The sequence below is a fragment of the Pieris napi genome, chromosome 15, assembly GCF_905475465.1.
Source record: "Pieris napi chromosome 15, ilPieNapi1.2, whole genome shotgun sequence".
NCBI classification, from domain to species: Eukaryota; Metazoa; Arthropoda; class Insecta; order Lepidoptera; family Pieridae; genus Pieris; species Pieris napi.
Window position 1 is genome coordinate 8,060,324 of NC_062248.1, and position 21,223 is coordinate 8,081,546.

At 31.3% G+C, this 21,223-nt stretch overlaps 1 protein-coding gene across 5 annotated transcripts in view; it reads left to right on the forward strand.

Moving 5' to 3' along the window:
* Nucleotides 1-148: 148 nt before the first annotated feature.
* Nucleotides 149-21,223, forward strand: part of LOC125056422 (sodium/hydrogen exchanger 9B2-like) — a 37,767-nt gene continuing 16,692 nt past the window's right edge. Inside the window, exons 1-2 of one of the 5 annotated variants that reach the window (XM_047659505.1) lie at nt 149-576; nt 16,629-16,828. In XM_047659505.1, the coding sequence (XP_047515461.1) occupies nt 394-576; nt 16,629-16,828 (383 nt within the window). In that variant the 5' untranslated portion in view covers nt 149-393. Of the gene's footprint in view, nt 577-8,075; nt 8,202-9,927; nt 10,031-16,628; nt 16,829-20,057; nt 20,325-21,223 lie in introns of those variants that run through there. The other 4 variants (XM_047659504.1, XM_047659507.1, XM_047659506.1 and 1 more) reach the window with 4 other exon arrangements.

The following is a 21,223-nucleotide window of genomic DNA, read 5'->3' on the forward strand; positions in this document are numbered from 1 at the left end:
ATTTACTGTCTGTGAGCACATAAGCTGTCCTGCTATTAACATAAATAAAGTATTTGAATGTATTTTTTAATTGTTAATATTCTTGTCGATCTTTTTAATTAAGATCGGAGTGATGACATCCCCAGTGTATTCCGTAAATGCGCGTTGTGTTCGGGACTGCTAGCACACGTTGCTGGTAATCTAAACTTCGTTACTTACATTGTTAGTGTAATATTTTATATAAACAAATTTAGTTAGTATAGTTCAAGGCTTTACGTGATCTCTTTGACAAAGGTTATTTACCGGCACGTAAGCTGATTTTTTATCATATCTTGTCGGCTTCCTGACAAAGAACCTACTTGAATCGATGAATCAATCAATGTAAAATGTATCTGTAGATATAGAGCAGATAAAATGAAGTGTCGCGTACGGCAAACAAAAAGTAAGGTGAAGCTAGAGAGAGGCGTGAAGGAAAACAAAGGAAATCTTTCACCAGTCCTGGCACGTAATCGCTCCAAGCGGTCTGGTCTGGAAGCTGTGAAACTTTACCTGCAAGTCAGCGGAGGCACTGGCAGAACATCGCGTTCCGCTACGACGGTAAGTGCTTATGTGACTAGGGAATTAGAGCTACCTTGTTGACACTTTATGATTTCTTCGCCTTAATATTCGCCAACTGCCTACGAGTTAATCTAACCATAAAAATAAATTATAATTAAAATAAATATTACTTCCATTATGATGAAGTTGCGTTATATATATTTCGATTTTAAAGTTTTACACAAACATTGGTATTACTCCTTGTCAAAACGGAAGTTAAAAATTACGAAATTTGTTCCACGTTGATCGCTATTCAATTGTTTCATTTTCTATTATCAGTTTAGGTACCTACATACATCGTTAAAACGTTTATAGTTCGTATTTAATAAATTAATAAATAAATACTGAGCTAAAAGGAAAAATTACAAATTTTATCACAGATCATATCTGTGAATATTGATGCGAATAAATTAAATAAAAAATTAAATACTTTAACTAAGAGGAGGTATCACGAACACTATTAAATAACAAATGCTAAGGTAATAAATACCAGAGACAGTGACGTAGTCATCATGTGATTCTGATCACTTCTAGTTGCCGCGAATAAATATAATGTAAATAGTATAATATAAACCTCAAAATATTCAAATTTTGTTTTTTTTAAAGACTATAATGTTTCTTCTATCTTTAATATATAAATACCCCGATCATGCTTCAATTATGTTTATTTTTTACTTTTCATGATCTGGGATATATCTTATGAATTTCATTTACTTTATATGTATATATCAATGTTCTAATTAATGTTGGATTACTTTTTTGATTGCCTTCGCTATATATGTCGCAGCCAACTAGCTTTATTAGCCGTTCAATTAACTGCCTAGCCGTTTAACTAACAGCCTGAAAGACATTCTGCCGTAGTGTTTGTTACAACATTTAACAAACTGGCTGGCTAATGCTAAGGCCATTCGTACGATTGAGTCATTTCTCTAACAAGTCTAAAACTTGTACTTGTACTTATTTTTCATGAAAATTTGGAAAACACCATTAAAGTTTTTTATTTAATTTTTTTTACATGGCAAAAAGTGGAACTAAATTTTAATTAACAGGCTAGGCAAGTAATGAAACCTCATCGATCCAAGTCATTTGCCTAGCCATTTAATCAACTGGCTGAACATCTTTTAGGCCGTTAGTTAATCGGCGCTGTTTAGTTAAACGGCTAGGCTGTTAATTGAATGGCTGATTAAGCTAGTTGGCTGCCACATATACACAGGAATGAAATATACCAAATACATAAAACTATATGTACTACATAAAAATATTATTTTAAATTATTTTTCTTCTGCTGATAAGTGGATCAAAAGTGCGTCAATCGATAGTGTTTGTTCTTAAAAAATAAATAATCTGATTAGATTGTCAAGTACATATTTATCAATCTTACACTAAAGACTAAATCAGAGTCATCTTAATTTAATTTGACATATATATCAAAAAAACGTACAACCTTATTCTGACTCGACCTAAAAATTGATAAATACTTTTAAAAAACTCAGATTGTACCCATTGCTTCAGCATTTTGTCATCATGTATTTCTAAATATATTTTAATACGTAAGAATTCTCATCGATTGAACACAACAACGGTCAAACGATTACTTAGTCTGGCTACAACTTGTCAAGTATTTTCTTAATTATAAATATTTGGCTGCGTCTTACCAGTCTACTGCACTGGCAACTTGGCTGATTATCTCTACTAATATTACAAAGCTAAGGAGTTTTTTTAACGTTATGATCTCAAGTTCTTTACTTGGTAGCATACAACTGTTGCATGAACTGCAATACATGAGTTTGCACTGCTTAAAGGGTTAAAGGTATGCAAAAATCAGGTATGACAAAATTTTAAGGTTGACCCACTATAAAATAATGCATTATAAATTTCAAATATTATATCAAATAATACAATATTTGAGAACTTATAAAAATTATTTATTAAATAAGAACACGCAAGTATTTTTTCTTATTTTGGCAAAATTGCTCATGACATGGATCGATATCTTAGGAGATAAAAAATAACTCCGCAATGAAACAATCATTTTGTCTTTGATGGACACGTTTACATATGTATATATGTTTTACAACATTTGCTGTTTTTTTACAATTTTCATGTTATAACAAATCTAAATTATGGTGCTATAATATTTATTAATTAGCTGCTGGAAAGATTTTCTGATATATCATTTCATATTTTATTTAAAACTAAAATAATTTTTTTGACGATCTCCTACATTTGACTTTGCGATCCTGTTTTTGTCATCTTTTCATACTTTAGCAATCTTTAGTGAACACTTTTAGTCGCATAATATAAGATGAATACTTGTTAAAAGTGTAAACGAAATTCACTAGAAAGAAATAAATCTGTAAAGGAGATACTTTTCGTAAGATATAGTGACAATAGACCGAATAATTTTCCTTTTTATTATTATTGTTTATTTGGTATAGTCATATGACATACTAAAATTGACATTTTAATTCTATGTCATAGGATTTGTGAATATAAAGTAAAATACTTTATATTCACGTATTTAGTTAATTTATCTATACAAATATGAAAAAACTTTTTCGTGGTAATCAGATTTGCAAGGAAATCAAAGAAAAAACGGTCGAACGAAAACGTTTCCTACTAACGCTGCCTTAAGTATAAGAGATATATGTATAATTGAGATCTAGAGCTTGTTAATGCGTACAAAAAATGCGTATGTCTAACTTTTATATTTTATATTATAATGAAACAAGTCCTCCGCCGTGTCTATCTGCCTTACTGTTTACGATTAACTTAAAAACTACTGCACGATATATTTGCGCTTTTCAGCAATATATAGAATATATATAAAAGATTCATGGGGAAGTTTATTATATATATGTAACATAGTCTAGAACTAAGCAAAATATTCTGAGATTGTCTCGACATACTTTTTAGGTAAATTATATATAAATAATTATAACTTTGACCCTTGTGGGCCAAAACAATAGTTACTATTGCTCTAAAGAGGTAAGATTTGTATTTATGCATGTTATGAACATGGAAATAATATTTAGAAAATTCTCATCCGTTTCAAAGAACAAAAACATGATGCCGCACGAAGCCGAGACAGTGTTATATTATTTGCCTTTCTAATATGACTTGTACATTTATTGGTCTAAGATCCCGCTATACAACGACCTTCACCGAGATGCTTATTTAATGAAACGTATTTTATATTTAATTTAATATGTCAATAAATATAATCCATATGGGTTGTCTAGCAAATTTCAGTCCAGAGTATGTTTAATTAATAATTTAAAAAAAATATTTTTTTAAACATTTCACCGGTATGATTATTAGATAAATTCTATACCAATCGAAAGTATGAAGCCCATAGAATATGCAAACTTTATGCTGCCCATTCTTTTCCGGTCACAACTATCGGGTTGCCTGGTATAAACAGGTAATTCTGTACTAGCATTTTGCAACGGTCTGTTTATTGAATGAAATTAAAATGAAATTAAAGATTATTTTATTCTGAACACGGTGGTATAGGGTTGTCTGCGAAAAATCAGTCCAGAATTGCGGTTGTCGAATTTTAAAAAGTAAAATATTGCTCCAAGTGAATGTGTGTGACTGAGAGGTCCCAACCGACCATCCCATGCGATAGAAGAGGACACAGCATAGCAGCGGTTTAAAGTCCGCCCACTTAAAGAATGAGAGTGCGCATGCTATTTGGGCTTGGAAAAGAAAAGGATAGCGATGGACTCGTATAATTATGCATTATTTTGGAGTAGTTTATTATTTAAATAGAGAAATAGTTATTTAATTTTTTTTTAATCAATTAATTATTTATGTGTATATTTTTTATGTGACACTAAAGTATATATACATCTTTAGTAAAAAAGAAGGTTGTAGTGATTCATATATAATAATACCCCGATTAAAAATATTGATTGAATAAAATTAAAAAATTTACTACATGCAAATTATAAATCTATAAAATATGTAAACAGAGAAATTGAAATCAATTGAAACTATTGGAAAAAATTCAAAACCCATAAAAGTGAATTTTTTTAATCAGGGTACCTAATCTTGCTAATTTTATTTTTATTATAAGAAGACAAAATAAAAATGCGTGTACTTATGTACGCGCGTAAGAAGTTAAACTTCTTTGGCTTTCTTTATTTTTTAAAGTATGAAATAATTAATAACAAATATTTAACGTTAATAATATTTATTATTTAGTATATTATTCAATTATTAATTAATATTAATAATTATTTATTATTTTATTATATTATTCATTCAATTTAATAACTACGTATGTTTCATAACCTTTTAACTAAGTAATAGGTCTTTGTGAAAAAGCATTCCTAAATTTCTTTGAAATTAAAACTCCTTTATTTGTTTAAAAGGTAAATGTCATTATGGTCATTCAAAATTCTTAGCATAGCTAACTTCACGCATATTCTATTTCTTTCTACTTGTAGATTGTCTTATTTCCATCTCGCTCGCGCACGCTCGGCGCCCATACTGATAATTTAGTGTCACGGTGCGCGCGCATCGTAAAATTTCACTCTCATCAATTTTTCATAACGCGCCTAAAGAAGTATAACTTCAAAAACAACAATTAAAAAATTAATTCTATTTATTGTAAAAAATTAAAAATACAATTTTTTTTTTAATTATTCAGAATCCGAGTCATAGGGCATAAAACTACGTTCTTCAACTTCTGAATCTTCTTCGTCATCACTTTCTGTTTCACTTTTTTCGACAATGTCTTCTATCTTTAAAGGTGTATGATCCCCAATGAATCCTACTGGTTTTAAATATTCATCTAAGAACCGTCCGCAGTTTTCAGGCTCAAATTTCACGCATATTGGATCCGTTGCATTAAGCCACATGGAATTTACGAAAATAAAATATATATTTTAATATATACATATTATATTTTAATATAGAAATATAGAAGATCTATTAGCTAAGATAATTTTAAATCATAATAATTTTAGCAATATTTTACTTTTTAAAATTCGACAACCGCAATTCTGGACTGATTTTTCGCAGACAACCCTATACCACCGTGTTCAGAATAAAATAATCTTTAATTTCATTTAAATTTCATTCAATAAACAGACCGTTGCAAAATGCTAGTACAGAATTACCTGTTTATACCAGGCAACCCGATAGTTGTGACCGGAAAAGAATGGGCAGCATAAAGTTTGCATATTCTATGGGCTTCATACTTTCGATTGGTATAGAATCTATCTAATAATCATACCGGTGAAATGTTTAAAAAAATATTTTTTTTAAATTATTAATTAAACATACTCTGGACTGAAATTTGCTAGACAACCCATATGGATTATATTTATTGACATATTAAATTTAATATAAAATATGTTTCATTAAATAAGCATCTCGGTGAAGGTCGTTGTATAGCGGGATCTTCTACTATATAGATTATTAAGAAATCATTATTTAAATATTAAAAACATAGCTCTTGTTTGTTTACCGATTTAGAAGGTTAATTGCCTGATTCACGTGAGAATATAACCTTAAAACCTATTTAATATCAATCACGTTTTTGATTAATTTTCTTTTTATTTACATATCATATGTATAACAAAATAGCACAAAAAAGGTACTGTTAATAACTTTAACGTGTTGTTGATAACCTCCATGTTGGTACACATGTATGTATTAATGATATGTAATAATTTATTTGAGCTATAACCCTTCATTGATGTTGGACTGAGATTTTTACATATGTTTCATAGATTTCCCATTAATTAAATTAGCCTTGCCTGACACTCGCTGTAGATTTTTGGGTATGGCTTACGATGGTTATCAACACGATCAAATATTTGCGCAAATATAAATAAAAATTGGTGCACATTTGAGGTTTGCAAACCAGCAGGGTTGACAGCCGCACAATTGGCCAAAAGGTCTTATCTCTACCATAATATTAAAGCACACAGAGAATCAGCTACTATGTTACTTAGAAAGGGCTAACCTATATATTTGATTACTATACGACATAAAAAAACACAAATACATATTTCAAAATTAACAAGAGTTAGCTGTATTCGGGCAAGGAGATGTAAAGTACTAAGATAAAACTGGTAATGACAAACATTTACTTGAAACCGAGTTATGATATAATTTATTTTGAAGGAAAAATGACCGAGTCACGAGACTCTTGTTTACATAAGGAGTTTAATGGTCATTGTTAATCTGTGATCACTGCGGTATTATTTTCGTTACCTTATGGTTATCATTTCAAAGTTTATGTGTCGGTGATTTCGTTTTATTCGTCGTTTCTGTATTCATTTTGTAATTTTACTTCTAGATGATGAGAAATCCAAAAGTACTTAAAGAAACGAGATCAATTCATTATCATTTGAGATAATGTCAAAATATATGTCAATAAAAAAATATGAAGTGATTTGTGGACGGTTATGCCGCAGTTTGTAGAATTTGCATTAAACTATAATAATAATAAATATATATTAAGATTTAAGTAATAAATAACCACGGAGACAACTTATATATTAATGGCGCGAAATACTAATTACTGCGCATGCGTAACTAAATCAGGCCCGGCGTATATATAAATATTATTATTGGAATCCACTGCAAAAATTGCCTGTTATGTATTTAACATTGATAATTGTTAAAGAAACTTGCCATGTATTGCAATAGAAAAATATAGTTTCATGCAAATTAAATAATCACTTCATTTTTCGTTTTAAAGATTGCAAATTTGGACTGTTTTTTAAATATATGCAATTTTATTGTAAACTTTTTTTGGCGGTATGGCTTACCCTGTGGGCGAATATAAAATATGTTTTTTGTTTGCGCCAGATTTTTAGACGAATATAACAAAAGTCGTAACATATATTCTTATTGTTATTGTAGCTCATTTATAAATATGTCCTATTTATTTTGTACATAATGTTATTATTTGTTAAACATAAGTGGCACCTCAGGAAGTGTTATAAGTGTTTTACTGACAACTTCTATGGACTTGTTGAAATGTACTTTCTGTGATAATATTAATCCTAGGTAAGGATGTTTTATTATTTTTTATAAATATATAAAATAACAATAAATATAAAAAATAAAAATATATTTGTATTAATATTGTAAGTGTTATTCATATTTAACCTGAAGAAAATTAATGTATCCTACTAAACTGAAAATCACAAATACTGACTCATTTTACGATAGATTCCCAAAACGCGGTTACCCGTAGTTCGTCTTTAAATAAAAGGTGTTTTATTTTATGTAATTACTATTATTGAAATATACTTTCTGCGAGTGTCCCAACCGCATACCCAAAGAACGCATTGCAAAGCCATGACCGCCCCAAAAAACATATTAAATATGTAACCAGCGAAGGCAGCCAAAGTGCTGTCAAAGACGGCCTTTATATTAGTGAAAATGGCCAAAGGTTTGCCGCACTGAAGGAAATATAACCTCTTGTTCATATTATTTATCACCTTAAGTACCTCGTGACTTCAAGATCGTGTAAACCGGCACAGATATAATATAGAAGTTAACCAACATCAACGTAGTGCCTACACTGTACTCGAATACTGCACTCTAGGTTGTGTTGAATAATCTGTGATTACAGGAATTGATTAATTATAAAAACGGTAAGTGTCGATGCCGGCAAATAAATATATTTATTAATATTAATGAGAATATTTAATAAAGTTTTTAAATTTAAGAAATGTGCACACATTTTTATAATCTCCTACGTATCAAAGTTTCAGTAACAGCTACGTAATAAATTGATCGAGTTTGTAAATTAATAAATTGTAATAAAGTTCGTAATAAAAAAATATTTTTTTAAACGGTGGTTTGGAATAATTATTAATCAAATTAATTAAGACAAAATTTTGTTTTCTATTAAAAATTAATGTTTTATTGACATCGCTTGGATTAACTAATAAAAAAATATTATTACTACATTTAGTATATTATTCTATCACAAGCCATAAACATATAGAAATATATAGAGTTAGATTTTTAAAAGGTAACAAAATGTGATTTAATTCTATATTTAGTGTAATATATGAATAAAACTTCACAGCTTAAGTTTCAAATATATTAATTATTTGTTTTAATAAATAATAAAGTTAGTTTTGTGGTGTTTAGTAATTTTAGTATATGTATTTATTATTCTCTCTTACTTCAAAAGTATGAAGGCGCGTAAAGACATATCATAAAGGATTTTCATAAAATAAATTAGTATCAATCTAGTGCCTTTTGCGTTCTTCATCTACGGAAGTCAACATTTATTCCTGTTCATTATAAATTGTTTGATAATTTTAGTTCCGGCTATTATTCTTCAATTTAATTTAAATTAATTTATTACAGTGTTTATTTTAATTTTTTTACACTTTATTTTAATAATTGTTTTTTCTAAGTGAAACCTTCCTTATATATATATATAAGTGCTTTGCCTCGTTAATATGTAGTAACAAAATCTAATCAAATCACTTACTCATTAACAATTTAAAACAGTAAGCGCACACCATACACGACACAGACATGAACTAAAAACATCGCCCACCACGACCATGACAAAACCTTGCTAACAATTTAGGCTATTTTCAAGCAAATTTAAAAAATAACAAAGGAAATTCAACACGCGTTTATTTACGCACGGTAACCAGTTTTGTATTTCTCAAGAATATTTCCTTGAGATGACCAGTGTCACGCAACAATATAGCTGGATCATAACAATGAAAGAATATTAATTCACAAGGAAAAATTCACCGTGATAAACTCTATTTTCATATTATTCATTGTATGCGTTATACTTGGATTTATCAGCACTCGTCTTATGGATTTAAAAGGATTGTTATAAAATTGAAACAATTTATATCACTTCAGTAGCTGAATATAAGCTGTAGCATCATTATCACATCGTGTGGATTTTATATATAAATAACGTTTTACATCCTATTTTATTGAAATTCTTAACCCAAATATTTTCTCTTACGCGTACTTACATTTTCTCACATACGTACGGGTATTACATAAGACTTCTATCATTTCTAAAACACCATAGTACATGAAATACTACATCATCATATTAAGTTACAAATATATTATAGGTTACCATACTATAGGTTGGTAAACGGAGCCCTTAAGGGTAATACTTACAAGTATTTCTTACTTACTTCCTTTTTAAAACTCCAGGCGATCTTGAATATCTTCAATCTATATTATTCTTGATATATTTTTTAAGTATGCATGACATGGTTTTATTAAAATAATTAATTGCAGCGTCAAAAATTGATTCGTTGACGCGTCGTCGTATCCTAATTGATTCAACTGGGATTGTGTAACCTAACCTTATGTTAAAGACGTTAGTATACGCAGGACATTGTAACACAGCTAACATATAGGTGTTACTTGTATATTCATTTGTTGTTTTTAATCCTAGTCATATACATCATATGGGACTAAAATGGTATGTTATTTAGTTTTTCTGATTTTATTTATGTTATATAGTTATTATGTTAAATAACATTATTTGACAATTGACTGTTCCATTTTAACTTACAACATTGTTTTTAAATGTTGCTAGGATATTAAAATATTTAGTTAATTTACAATTTAATTATTAGTATAGTTGTGGCTTTCATATTTTGGGACTGACTTATTATACGAGAAATTATGTTTATCTTTTAATTAAATGTATTAAATAAGATATATATAGTATTAACAACTCGTATATTTATCAAAATAATTAAGTCCGCTAATTATCTAGATCCGTAAACATAACTAAACAGCGTTTATTCGCAACTAATAGTGATAAATGCTATTTACCTAATGCTTATCTTGTAACTGATGTTAATTTGACGATCGTGATCTATGCATTACAGTATTTGATATTGGTATTCAGTGACAAACGAGTTAACAGCAATATTAACAATAAACACGTTCGTAATATTTTCATAGCGCCTGAAAGTTATTAAGCTGCCCTTGACTTTAATAACTAACAGATGGACATTGATTATTGGGATTTTCCTGATATCTTTTGTTAGATATGTAGGTATATCGAGAAAACATATGTACTAGATTTGTAACAGCATCAGCTGCAGTTATTTTTGTAATGAAATCATTTTACAATTTCTATGAATAAATTACTTGACAACAATTGTGTTATATTAAATTTAGTATACTATATACAAGTGTACAATAAATAAATTTGTGAATTAATGACTTACGTTGCTTTATTGTCTATTTGTTAAACTTTTGGAGATTTAAAAGTATTTGGTTTAATAAATTAGTAAAACTGTAATCTCACTGTGTAAATAGTATTCAAAGCGTAGTATCGGAACTATAAATAGATAATATATAAAAGTCTAAATTCACATAACCCTTACTTTATTTTTCTTCATTTTTAGAACCATTATCACACTCTAACGATTCAACGTTTGTCTATCATAACTTAAAAATTACCTTACTACTGTTTTCGTAATGTTTGATTTCCCCCCGATTATGAAACAGCTTTATAACTTTCAAAATTGTTATGTATAAACCCGTTCTAGTCTGTTAAAATTTATATTCAACCTGGGTGTCTATTGTGACCTATAATTCTATCTCTTTAAATAGTTAAAGATGCATGCGTTCATAGGAACGCGGCCATACAACGATTTCGTAAGTAACATGCATGAGCAATCCAATTAAACAACCATTGGGGTCTAATACGACAGAATGTCGAGACAAGTACCACAAATAAACAGTTGTTATGATTGAAAACTCGTGGCCGGCTACTCGTGAGAGATCATGTGATTGTGATGAGACCACTTAAGCAAATAAATACAGACCATTATTCGGTGTACGTACGGGGGCAATTTATAAATGTTAATGGCTTGAACTAAAATCTAAATTAATTAAAAGACAAGTCGTTAGGTGTTTAACAAGCTATAAATTGATACACTTTCACAACAGAATCTCTTGTTTTTAAATCTACATTTGTACTGCAACTATTTTATTGTTATGCCACTAAAAAGCCTCAGTCAGTTGCAGATTCAACTACTATTTACCATCCCCAAACTGATTTGCCAGTCCAAGTCTTGTTCCAAAAGTAATAACATTTAAAAAAATTTGCTTACTATTGTTTATGTTTTAGTTGTATCTAAAAAAATGTTATCGTTTTAATACTTATAGGTAAAAAACACAAGGTGTAATCCTAGGTGGCAATGAGGTTTTTCTTCTCTTGCACGCGCTGAAAATGTCAGAGATTTGTATGACCTACAATATCGACTGGAATGCAGTGTATGGAACTACGTTACTTGGTAGAAAAGTGCACTTGTTGGAAGTCACTTGGAAAAGTGACAAAGTGCGCGGGTAGATCCTTTCATGACTTTGCCTTGGCATATGACCTGAACCTGAACCGGGAACCATTTGTTCCCGAAATCACGCGAATATCAGATGTGGATGGTCACAAACCATCTTTGTTGGACCTTCTGTTGACCTCGCATCCAGAGAACTACCAAGTCTCCGTAGACCCTCCTCTGGGTTCGTCATCATTGCGTGGTTCGGAGTACTGTGCCTACAACGCGCCCTCCACGGCCCTAATACCAGCCAATCTCGTGATGCCAATAGCAGCAAAAACAAAAAAGATATGCTTTTTTTGTGATTTTTAACTTCGCTCGAGGTACTTCAAACGGGAAATCGCTAAAGCAAAGTTAGAGCACATCACCAGATTTGGCGAGAGATTGGCCCGCCTCCTTTCGGGGACTCGAGCCTTCTGGACTCTCGCCAAAGCTGTCCAAGGGAATTTTTGTCAGCCGTCCATTCCACCACAGGGAGTAAAACTTGCTGGCCCACACCGCAAACAAGAAGGCCGGCCTTTAGGGCTGTCTCTTCGCATCACACTTGACTTTGGATGACCAGGGGAGGTCAGGAGGTGTTATTCTTCGATGCCGGAAATCATATTCTGGCAACGTTCTGTTCCCAAAGCACTACCTTCCTTCGACAATCATTCCTTATCTCGAAGCTTCCAGGCTATGGGCTCTTAGAGAAATTATGCAACAGACTCTCAAGCTTTCTGGCCAATCGATGCATCACCGCCGCCCATGGACACTCGCATTGCCAGGAGGCTCGCAAGTTCGATGCGGGCCTTTTAAGAAATGGTACACTCTTTTTTTTTGCGGAAAACGCGCAAGCATGTGTCGTCTTGGGGTTAAATTGGACTAGATTTAGTCTACTTCAGTCCAAGACTCCACGTAGCAGAGTTTCGACTACAGACACAAATTTGTTCCGGTACTCGTCGACAACTGCACGAGAAATACCTGCCCGGCCAGTGAAAGAGTATCAGTAAAGAGTATCCTCAGTGCTATGAATGTTGCTCAGTTGCAAGATATTATTGATATGCAGTAAAAACAGGGTCGGGGATAGGACAAAGCCTTGTAGGATCCAAGGGATTCCAAGGTTTAAGTTAGTAACATTCTCCGCCGATGACCACCTTGATGCTCCGATCAGCGAGAAAGCTGGAAATCCAGTTGCAAAATTTCTTGGGAAGCCAAGGCTCGATGGCTGGAAGCTTCGAGAGCAGAGCTCTGTACCATACCCGAACGAAGGCTTTCGCTATGTCCAAACTTACCGCCAGCGCATCCCTCTTGGACTCAATTGCCTCTGCCCATCAATTGTGTTAGGTATACAAGACGGTCACCAGCTGAGTGACCACTGCGAAAGCCGTACCAATAGTCGCTTACAGCTCGTGGCCCTCTAGATACCTCAGAAGCTGGCCCTTAATAATGCTTTCCATTACTTTGGAGAACAAGGAGGTTATAGCTTTTGGGCGATAGTTGGACAGATCAGAGCGAACGCGTTTTTTAGGGATCGGATGTATAGAAGCGGTCTTCCAGCACTTAGGAGCAATGCCGAGCGAGTACAGGTACCGGAAAAGGCGCGTTAAGACCGGAACCAACTCAGGAGCACAAATATGCAGCACAATTAAGGGGGATGCCATCAGGCCCGCTTGAATTATGGATATCCAAGGGAGATATAGCTTTGCGGATAGCACGTTGCCGGAATATAGCTTCAGGGATCGTAGTATCACACCGCAATAATGTTGATGGTGCCTTCCCTTGGTCATTTTCCAAATTCCATTCCCAAATTCCAAAGTGGAGTTCGACTCAAAAAGACAGCCTAGAAGATCGTTCTTCTCCTTTGCGGCATGGGCCAGCGAGTCATCCTCCCTGTATCGTGGTGGAATGGAGGGCTGACAGAACACTGTGTCCTATTCTAGACCCTTTTTTTCTGTATATCAATGACATGTTGCAACTAAGCAACATTCTTTGCTATGCTGATAATAGCACTGGGGATACTCTTTACTTTAGACCTGCATTTCTCAGGCAGTTGTCGATCGGTACCGGAACAAACTTGTGTATGAAGTCGAAACTCTGCTATGTGGAGTCTCGATAGGGGACTCCGTTCCTTTCGGGGATCGGTTTCCTGATATTAAGTGATATCCGCCGCCCATGGACACAATCTTATTGGTTATCCTTTCTAGCATTACTTTTTTTTTTAACATTTCTATTTCTACTTGCACTTTTCCCTCTTCTTGGAGGGATGGGTAGATAATTCAAATTTCAAAAAAATCTAATCTGTCTTATATATCCAAGATCTTCGCGCCTATTCCAGATGCAACTAAATGAATACCTTAATAAGAACTCGATCCGTTTCAATTTTCGATTTTCTTTACAAAAAGTTTAAAAAAATAATTGAATATACATACATATATATATATGTATAACTAGTTCGCTTTCATGAAATGCGCCTCTAATAGTGTACTACCTGTAAAGGATAATAAAATATACACCACATTGAAGATGATTAAATGACATAAATCATTACTTTTAAAATTAGTTCCAGATGTTTTGGATGTAACTAGGAAGTAGTAACCTCCTAAAAAAATAATTTCTAATTAATTATCTACTATATCAAGGACATTGATATTGTCATACGTATGTTAATTAATATATAATGATATAAAGATAAGAGCATCCTTTATTTAACACTTGATAATTTCCTCCTTTTGTTCAATTATGATAATGATGCTATTTTTATTTGATTTACACATCATGTCATGTATACAACATATTATATAGAAATATGTCATTCTAACTTAATTCACATTGTTTATTTTATAATGTCCTATTGTTTTACTACTTTAAGCCATAGCCAGTAAATGATAATAAAATGTGGAGGTAATAAGCATGAAACGGCGAATACGCTCTAAAGGAAATTCATCATAAGGGAATGAAATAATTTAATAGAATAATGGAATAATTTAAATTTAAATTATATCGTTTGAGAGTAATACTTTTACATCGAACTTAATAGGTTCTCGATATGAGCAGAACTAAAAAAATTTAGTTAAAAAAAACCAAAGTAAATCGTTCAAGACAACAAAACAAGACGGTTCTAGAATAATGATCATGAAATTATGTTAGATTAAATGAAAATTTTGAAAAAACATGCCATATCTTCCCTATCATATTATAGTTTTCTTTTCATGGATCATTTTTAAAGTAGGTATGTGATAGGAGATAGACCTTTTTGTTCGTACTCTAGCTAAATTCACAAGAGTTCTTGTTACAACAAACAATATGTTGTTATATTATTAGTTAGTACATAATAATAAATAATAATAATTTTATTATTATTAATTTAATATTTTTTTGTTAATTGGGATTTTATTGTAGAATTATCTGTGTAGGTATTTTTTCTATGATATTAGTAATAACTGTTAAGATAGAGTTCTGAGGGAAATAAATTTATAGATTCCAATAACTGATCCCAAAACAAATGTGCGTTCGTTGATCATTATTGAATTTTGGAGAGGTTGACAATAATACAACGAGAAATATGTATAACAGCTAACAGATAATTATTAATGTGTATTGAATAATAACTAGGGTCTCCAGTCTAGAGGAATCAGTCATAATTCCAAAGAAATTGTCATAAATAAACTACAGACTAGATGGTTCATAAAATGCCCGAGCGATAAAATTGCATTTATTTAAGTGACGAAGCAGTTCGCGTACAATTCACAATTTTTCATTGTTGATTAATTATTTAGCATTGGCAATTTTAAGCACATTATTATTACACACTTGTTAGTATTAGGGCAAGTTGTCATAAATAGGGTTCAAATGTACATCCAGGACAAAAACAAATAGTTTAAATTTATGATAAATTTAATTTTAAGTAGTAAAAACTAAAAATAGTTTTGTTTTTGTGAAATTACTAATGTGATGGCCGTAAACACGCATGCGTAAAAATATAATTTTCAAGATTTTCTTTATTTCTGCTTGAAACTTTTGAGAAGGCGTTATAAACACGATTAAAAATATATTATTTAAATAAACTACGAATGTTTATATTTTTTGATAATAGTCATCAATGTAATAAATAATTATTTAATTTAAATTATTTATTTTAAATTTAAAAATGAAAATGACGCATTATAATAACATTATTAATTCCCCCAATAATGGTGTATAAAACAAAGCTTATATCATAATATTAGTAGATTTTGATGATTATCTAAATATAAATCACAATAAATTCTTATTATTTATGTTACCAGGGAGTGTGATGACTTATTTCTAGGGCAGGGTATGATAGTAACAATCGAAGTAGTCCAATCTTTTATTATGGAAACCGTGTAAGTGCTTTATCAATTATCCCTTGCCCCCAAGGTTGTTTACGAAATTTTCCTCACAAACCTACACACTAATCAAAACATGATACTTGTCATGTCTGTAATATACACTGAAGATTGACGCGAATTTTCAGTTCTGTTTGTAACGCTGTAAGAAACACGCGTCTGCACGTAACAGAAATTCTATTACGTGCATACATTTACGCGTGATATATCGTAATAAAAATGAAATTTTAATATATATAAAATTAATATATATTAATATAATACCTTTTAATAATCTTATGTAAGGTAACTTTTAATTATCTATACGTTGTTTTTATGTAATTTCACCGTCATATTAATTCTTATAATTTAATTAATAATTTCTTCGCACGCTTTCCAGGTTCGAAAAACGAGTCTCCGAATGTCAGCAATAAAAGAATACCCCTTCGACCTCAGTGATTTACAAAACCAACGACAAGAGAACTCGCCACCTCCACGATATAATGAAATACCTCCTGCAAAAAACAACTTAGCAACACCGGACGGCAAGAGAAAAGTCTCCATAATGGCCGATGAACACAAAAGCGGACACACAGAAAGGTATGTTTTAGCTGTATTATTAATAAAAATTAAAACCAATTGATAATATGACTAAACAGTATATTATTTTAGTTTATTTTATTGTTAAGTTTAAACTCTTTGATATTATATCCTAAAAATAAAAAATAAAAAGGTTGAAAAAAATAGTTTATGCCTGCCTTCAACATTAATACTCAGTATATTTTGATTATTTTTTTTCTCCTAGTGTTAGTTTAGATTACTCGTATAATATGGGTTAAACCAAAGATTGCGTTGATGTCTTTTACTCTCTTCACTGTAATATGTTCCGATGTTAGACCGAATAACTTTAAAAATAATATAATTTTACCGTTGAAACAAAAAAATTTAATGTCGTCCATGTATAATATTTGTATTATATTTTCTTCATACAATTCTAGCAACCATTATAATTTAAAATATTGAAGTCCCAAAATTTATTGAAATGTAAAAGAAATCACCTTTAATATTTATAATAATAAAAAATAAAAAAAGAGACAGTTTGTGCCTACCAAAAATTGCACGAATTTATTATACTAACTTAATTTAATCTCGTAGTTATTCTTACTTAGTTCATGTGTGATATGATTTTCTTGTAAAATAATATGTTTAGCAACACCGCATTTCACTGCAATTCTAAACTCTGCATACAACTCCTGATTGTATTCTCTCATAATTCTCGTGTTGATGATAGTCAATAAAGAGTTCTCTTTCATCGCTCTTATATTTATAGTTTTAAAAATTCTCTTGATGGTTATTAAGTATGAAGTATGCCGGTTTGCTTGTTAAAAATTAGTTTAAATTTGTTTGTTTACAGGTGTTAGTGTGTTAGAGCTCGTTAGTAAACCTTTTCAATAAATAAAAAGTATTAATGATGGCGTAAATATAACCTTTTGCGATCGCTTTGCTGCTACAACTTAACTCGGACCCAATAACTCAAAATTAAATCTCGCCTGCTACGAATATACAGCTAATATACCTATTTCTTACATTACGTATTATGATATAAATCTCATCAAACATCCATGTACTCCCTCTTTATCGAACTAGGTATCAGTAGAATAATTCAGAATCAACCTGGGCCTTCAAGAACAGAGCGTACCATTACTTCATAGGTCAGCTAGACACCCGCCCACCGATGTTGTAGGTATCCATGGGCGGCGTTATTCATAGATCGCCTGCTCGTTTGTATCATGTTCCATAAATATACCTACATATATTTAGTTCAGTTATCTTAAATATATAAAACAAAGTCGTGTTAGTTACACCACTTATAACTCAAGTTTAGCTGGACCGATGTTATTTATCTCTTTTTTGGTGGGTTCTTCTCCATTCCGTATAGCAGAATAGGTAATCATTTTTTTTATAAGTTATCGAATAACAATTAATTACTTAATTAATTTTACGAATGCAAACAGCATGTGGTGCCATCTGTTGACTAAATAAGAAAGGCAAAGTCCATCAAATATATCTTCAAATATGTCACAAAAGGGAGAATGAAAGGGAGGATGAAATCATAAATTAAGTATAACTAAAGTTAACAAGATTTTATTAGACTGTTAGGCGGAACGAAGTCCGCCGGGTCAGCTAGTACCTACTTTAAAAAAAAATGTAACAATTCAAGGCACAAGAAACTTCAGAGCAACAAGAACTCGAATCACAAAAACTAAGTTTTGCTCTTATTCCATTAGTTTTCTTCGATTTGGTTCGATTGCTAGGGAAAAATTTCATTAGTTTTCATATTATTTTTTGCCACTTGGACTCAGAGGTGTTGTTGAGTACAAAATACTTAGGTTCGTAATAGATAATATATTTAAATATTTGATATATAACTTTTTTAATGAAATTATCGATGGGAACATAAATATGTAACATGTATATAATATATATATATAGGTAGAAAGAACCATTTTCTCAGATAAAGACCAGATGCTTAAAATAATCTAAACCGACGTAAAATGTACTTATTAACTAATCATTTTTATTTTTTATTTGTTCGTGGTTTACGCTCCAACTAATAATTGTTCATTTAATTTTGAAATTTATATCAAAAAGACTTCATTTATTTTTATTTTTCAGAATATTTTTCTCAGTATTTCTACGTTACCTTTTATCTTCTTGCCTGAATTAAAAACTGTACACGAACGTCATTGTAACACATAAGTTTACACATTAGCTTTCGTATTATCTAAAAAAACATACGTTATTTATATAGATATTCGTTACTGGAAACTGATTTATAAGGTCAAAAACCTCTGAAAGCATTAACTTAGCTAAACGGTATAATCAATTCCCGTAACGTATCGTTATTCGTAACTAGTACGAGTGACATATTCGCAAAGCAGCGGATATGTCCCTTTCACTACTACTTGCACAATTATTACTAACATATCATAACAGAACAACAACATTCATCTTCACATGACGATAAATTGTGAAAGGTGACCGTATGGCCAGTTAAGCAAGACCCACGCTGCGTTTGTTCTGGCTCGTATACTATAGGCATAGGTGATATCGACAGCTCAACTATACTGGTCACGCCAAAATAATATGACTCCTAAGTTGCGACCATGAGTAAGCGAATACTTATACATACTAAACGTTACCTAGACACTAAATTATGATAGGCCTACTTTGAGATCATAATGTACTCAATATGTCTAGACAGTTACGCGATTTATCATACAGATATATTAACGAAAGAAAAGTGTTAAATATTTATATTTTTTGCATTTAAACGAATTAAATAATTTACCGTTTGTTATCATTCTTTGGTGCCTCAATTCATGAATTCCCTGTGCATTTTTTATCAAGCGGTTAACTTAATTTAAATTTTTATTAATAACTATAACGCACCTACTTAAAGTAAATTATCAAATATAGTATGTAATTATAAAGATATAAATTTATGAAACGTTAATACAAACGTTTTAAATACATATTCAGTTACTCATTACATATGCATGCTCGTTGCAAATGGTAACAGTATATTTCACAAAAAACCAGCGACTTTATACCTTACAGACGACATTATCGCCAAACCCACGTGTACGATTACACGCATGGCAAAATTTTTGCAGTAAATTTTTTTAACAAATAACCAGATAATTATTCAAAAATATGAGGTTAAAGATGTGAATCCCTGGTGGCAACCGTAGAATGAGAAATGTCCAGTCGGTTGATAAAGCCTCTAAAATTTGTCCGGCCAATAACCGTTCAGCCGGCCGGCATTGTGTGGCAGTCACGTGCCCGGGGTGAGACGAGGCGGGCGGCTTGACGGTCTCGACATTCTCTTATAAGATGCACACACTGTTTCGCATAGGTGTGGAGCGTGCTGGACTTAACGGCATGCCCGGGCGCACCGAAACACTCTCGTAAAGTTTTAAGTGAAAAAGACTCGCAAAGTGCCATGTAGAATGTCTCACAGTAGCCTTAGTCATTATGACGCCTACCTACCGTCAGATTCATCCCTCGAGACGGACCCACTTAATAAACACTGGTAAGCTTTCTTTGTCACCAAATTATTTATTAATATATCAAATATTATTTATAAATATTCGCGCTTTCATGCATCGGTATTTAAACAAATGAATGTCATAAAATTTCCGAGCGCAACCTTCATTTTATTCACGAAATCTACACGAGTACTTTTCTGAAGTAATTTCAATAGTAACAATTACCCAGTTATTTTACTAATCAACATGAATAATTAATTACTTTGTATTGTTACATAGCGGTAGGCAGGTAGGTAGGTATTTTTAATGAAGCCAAACGGTTCTTAGTTAATTAAATATTATAAATCGATCACGATTCATACACGTTAATCTCTGTCAGTCTTATTAGCATAGATTGTCTATGCTTTAATTTTCATGAATGAAGTAACTAAAGAGACAAAATAAATTAAGGTAGTCCACGACGTAGGATTAAGTTAGTAGGCAACCACTGCATTGATACTTGTATCCACCACGCTACGTCTCGAAAATATCATATAATTATTTAATCGAACTACATATGTGCGAATAGAATTATTTCGTAACATATAAAATAATGTAAGAAGTAGTTTGTGATACAAGGGAATTATTAAATATCCACCTGAGTTACAACAAAAGTTTAACTATTGCGTATATATAGTTGTCATATTAACAAAAAATAAAGAAGGGAAAAATTAGAAAAACTTAATAGCTATGAAAGTTACCGTACTATGGGTATTTAGTTAAATAATTTAATTGATATGTAATACAGTATATCTTAATAATATCTGGACTAAAGCATTAAAAATTTCGCAAATATCGGTCAATATTAGTATCCAAAGATAAAACCGGTATGTCAACATGCTATTCGTACTTCTAAAATGTAATATGCCCCAAATTTATAAAACAACATTTCTTTTATATGTTA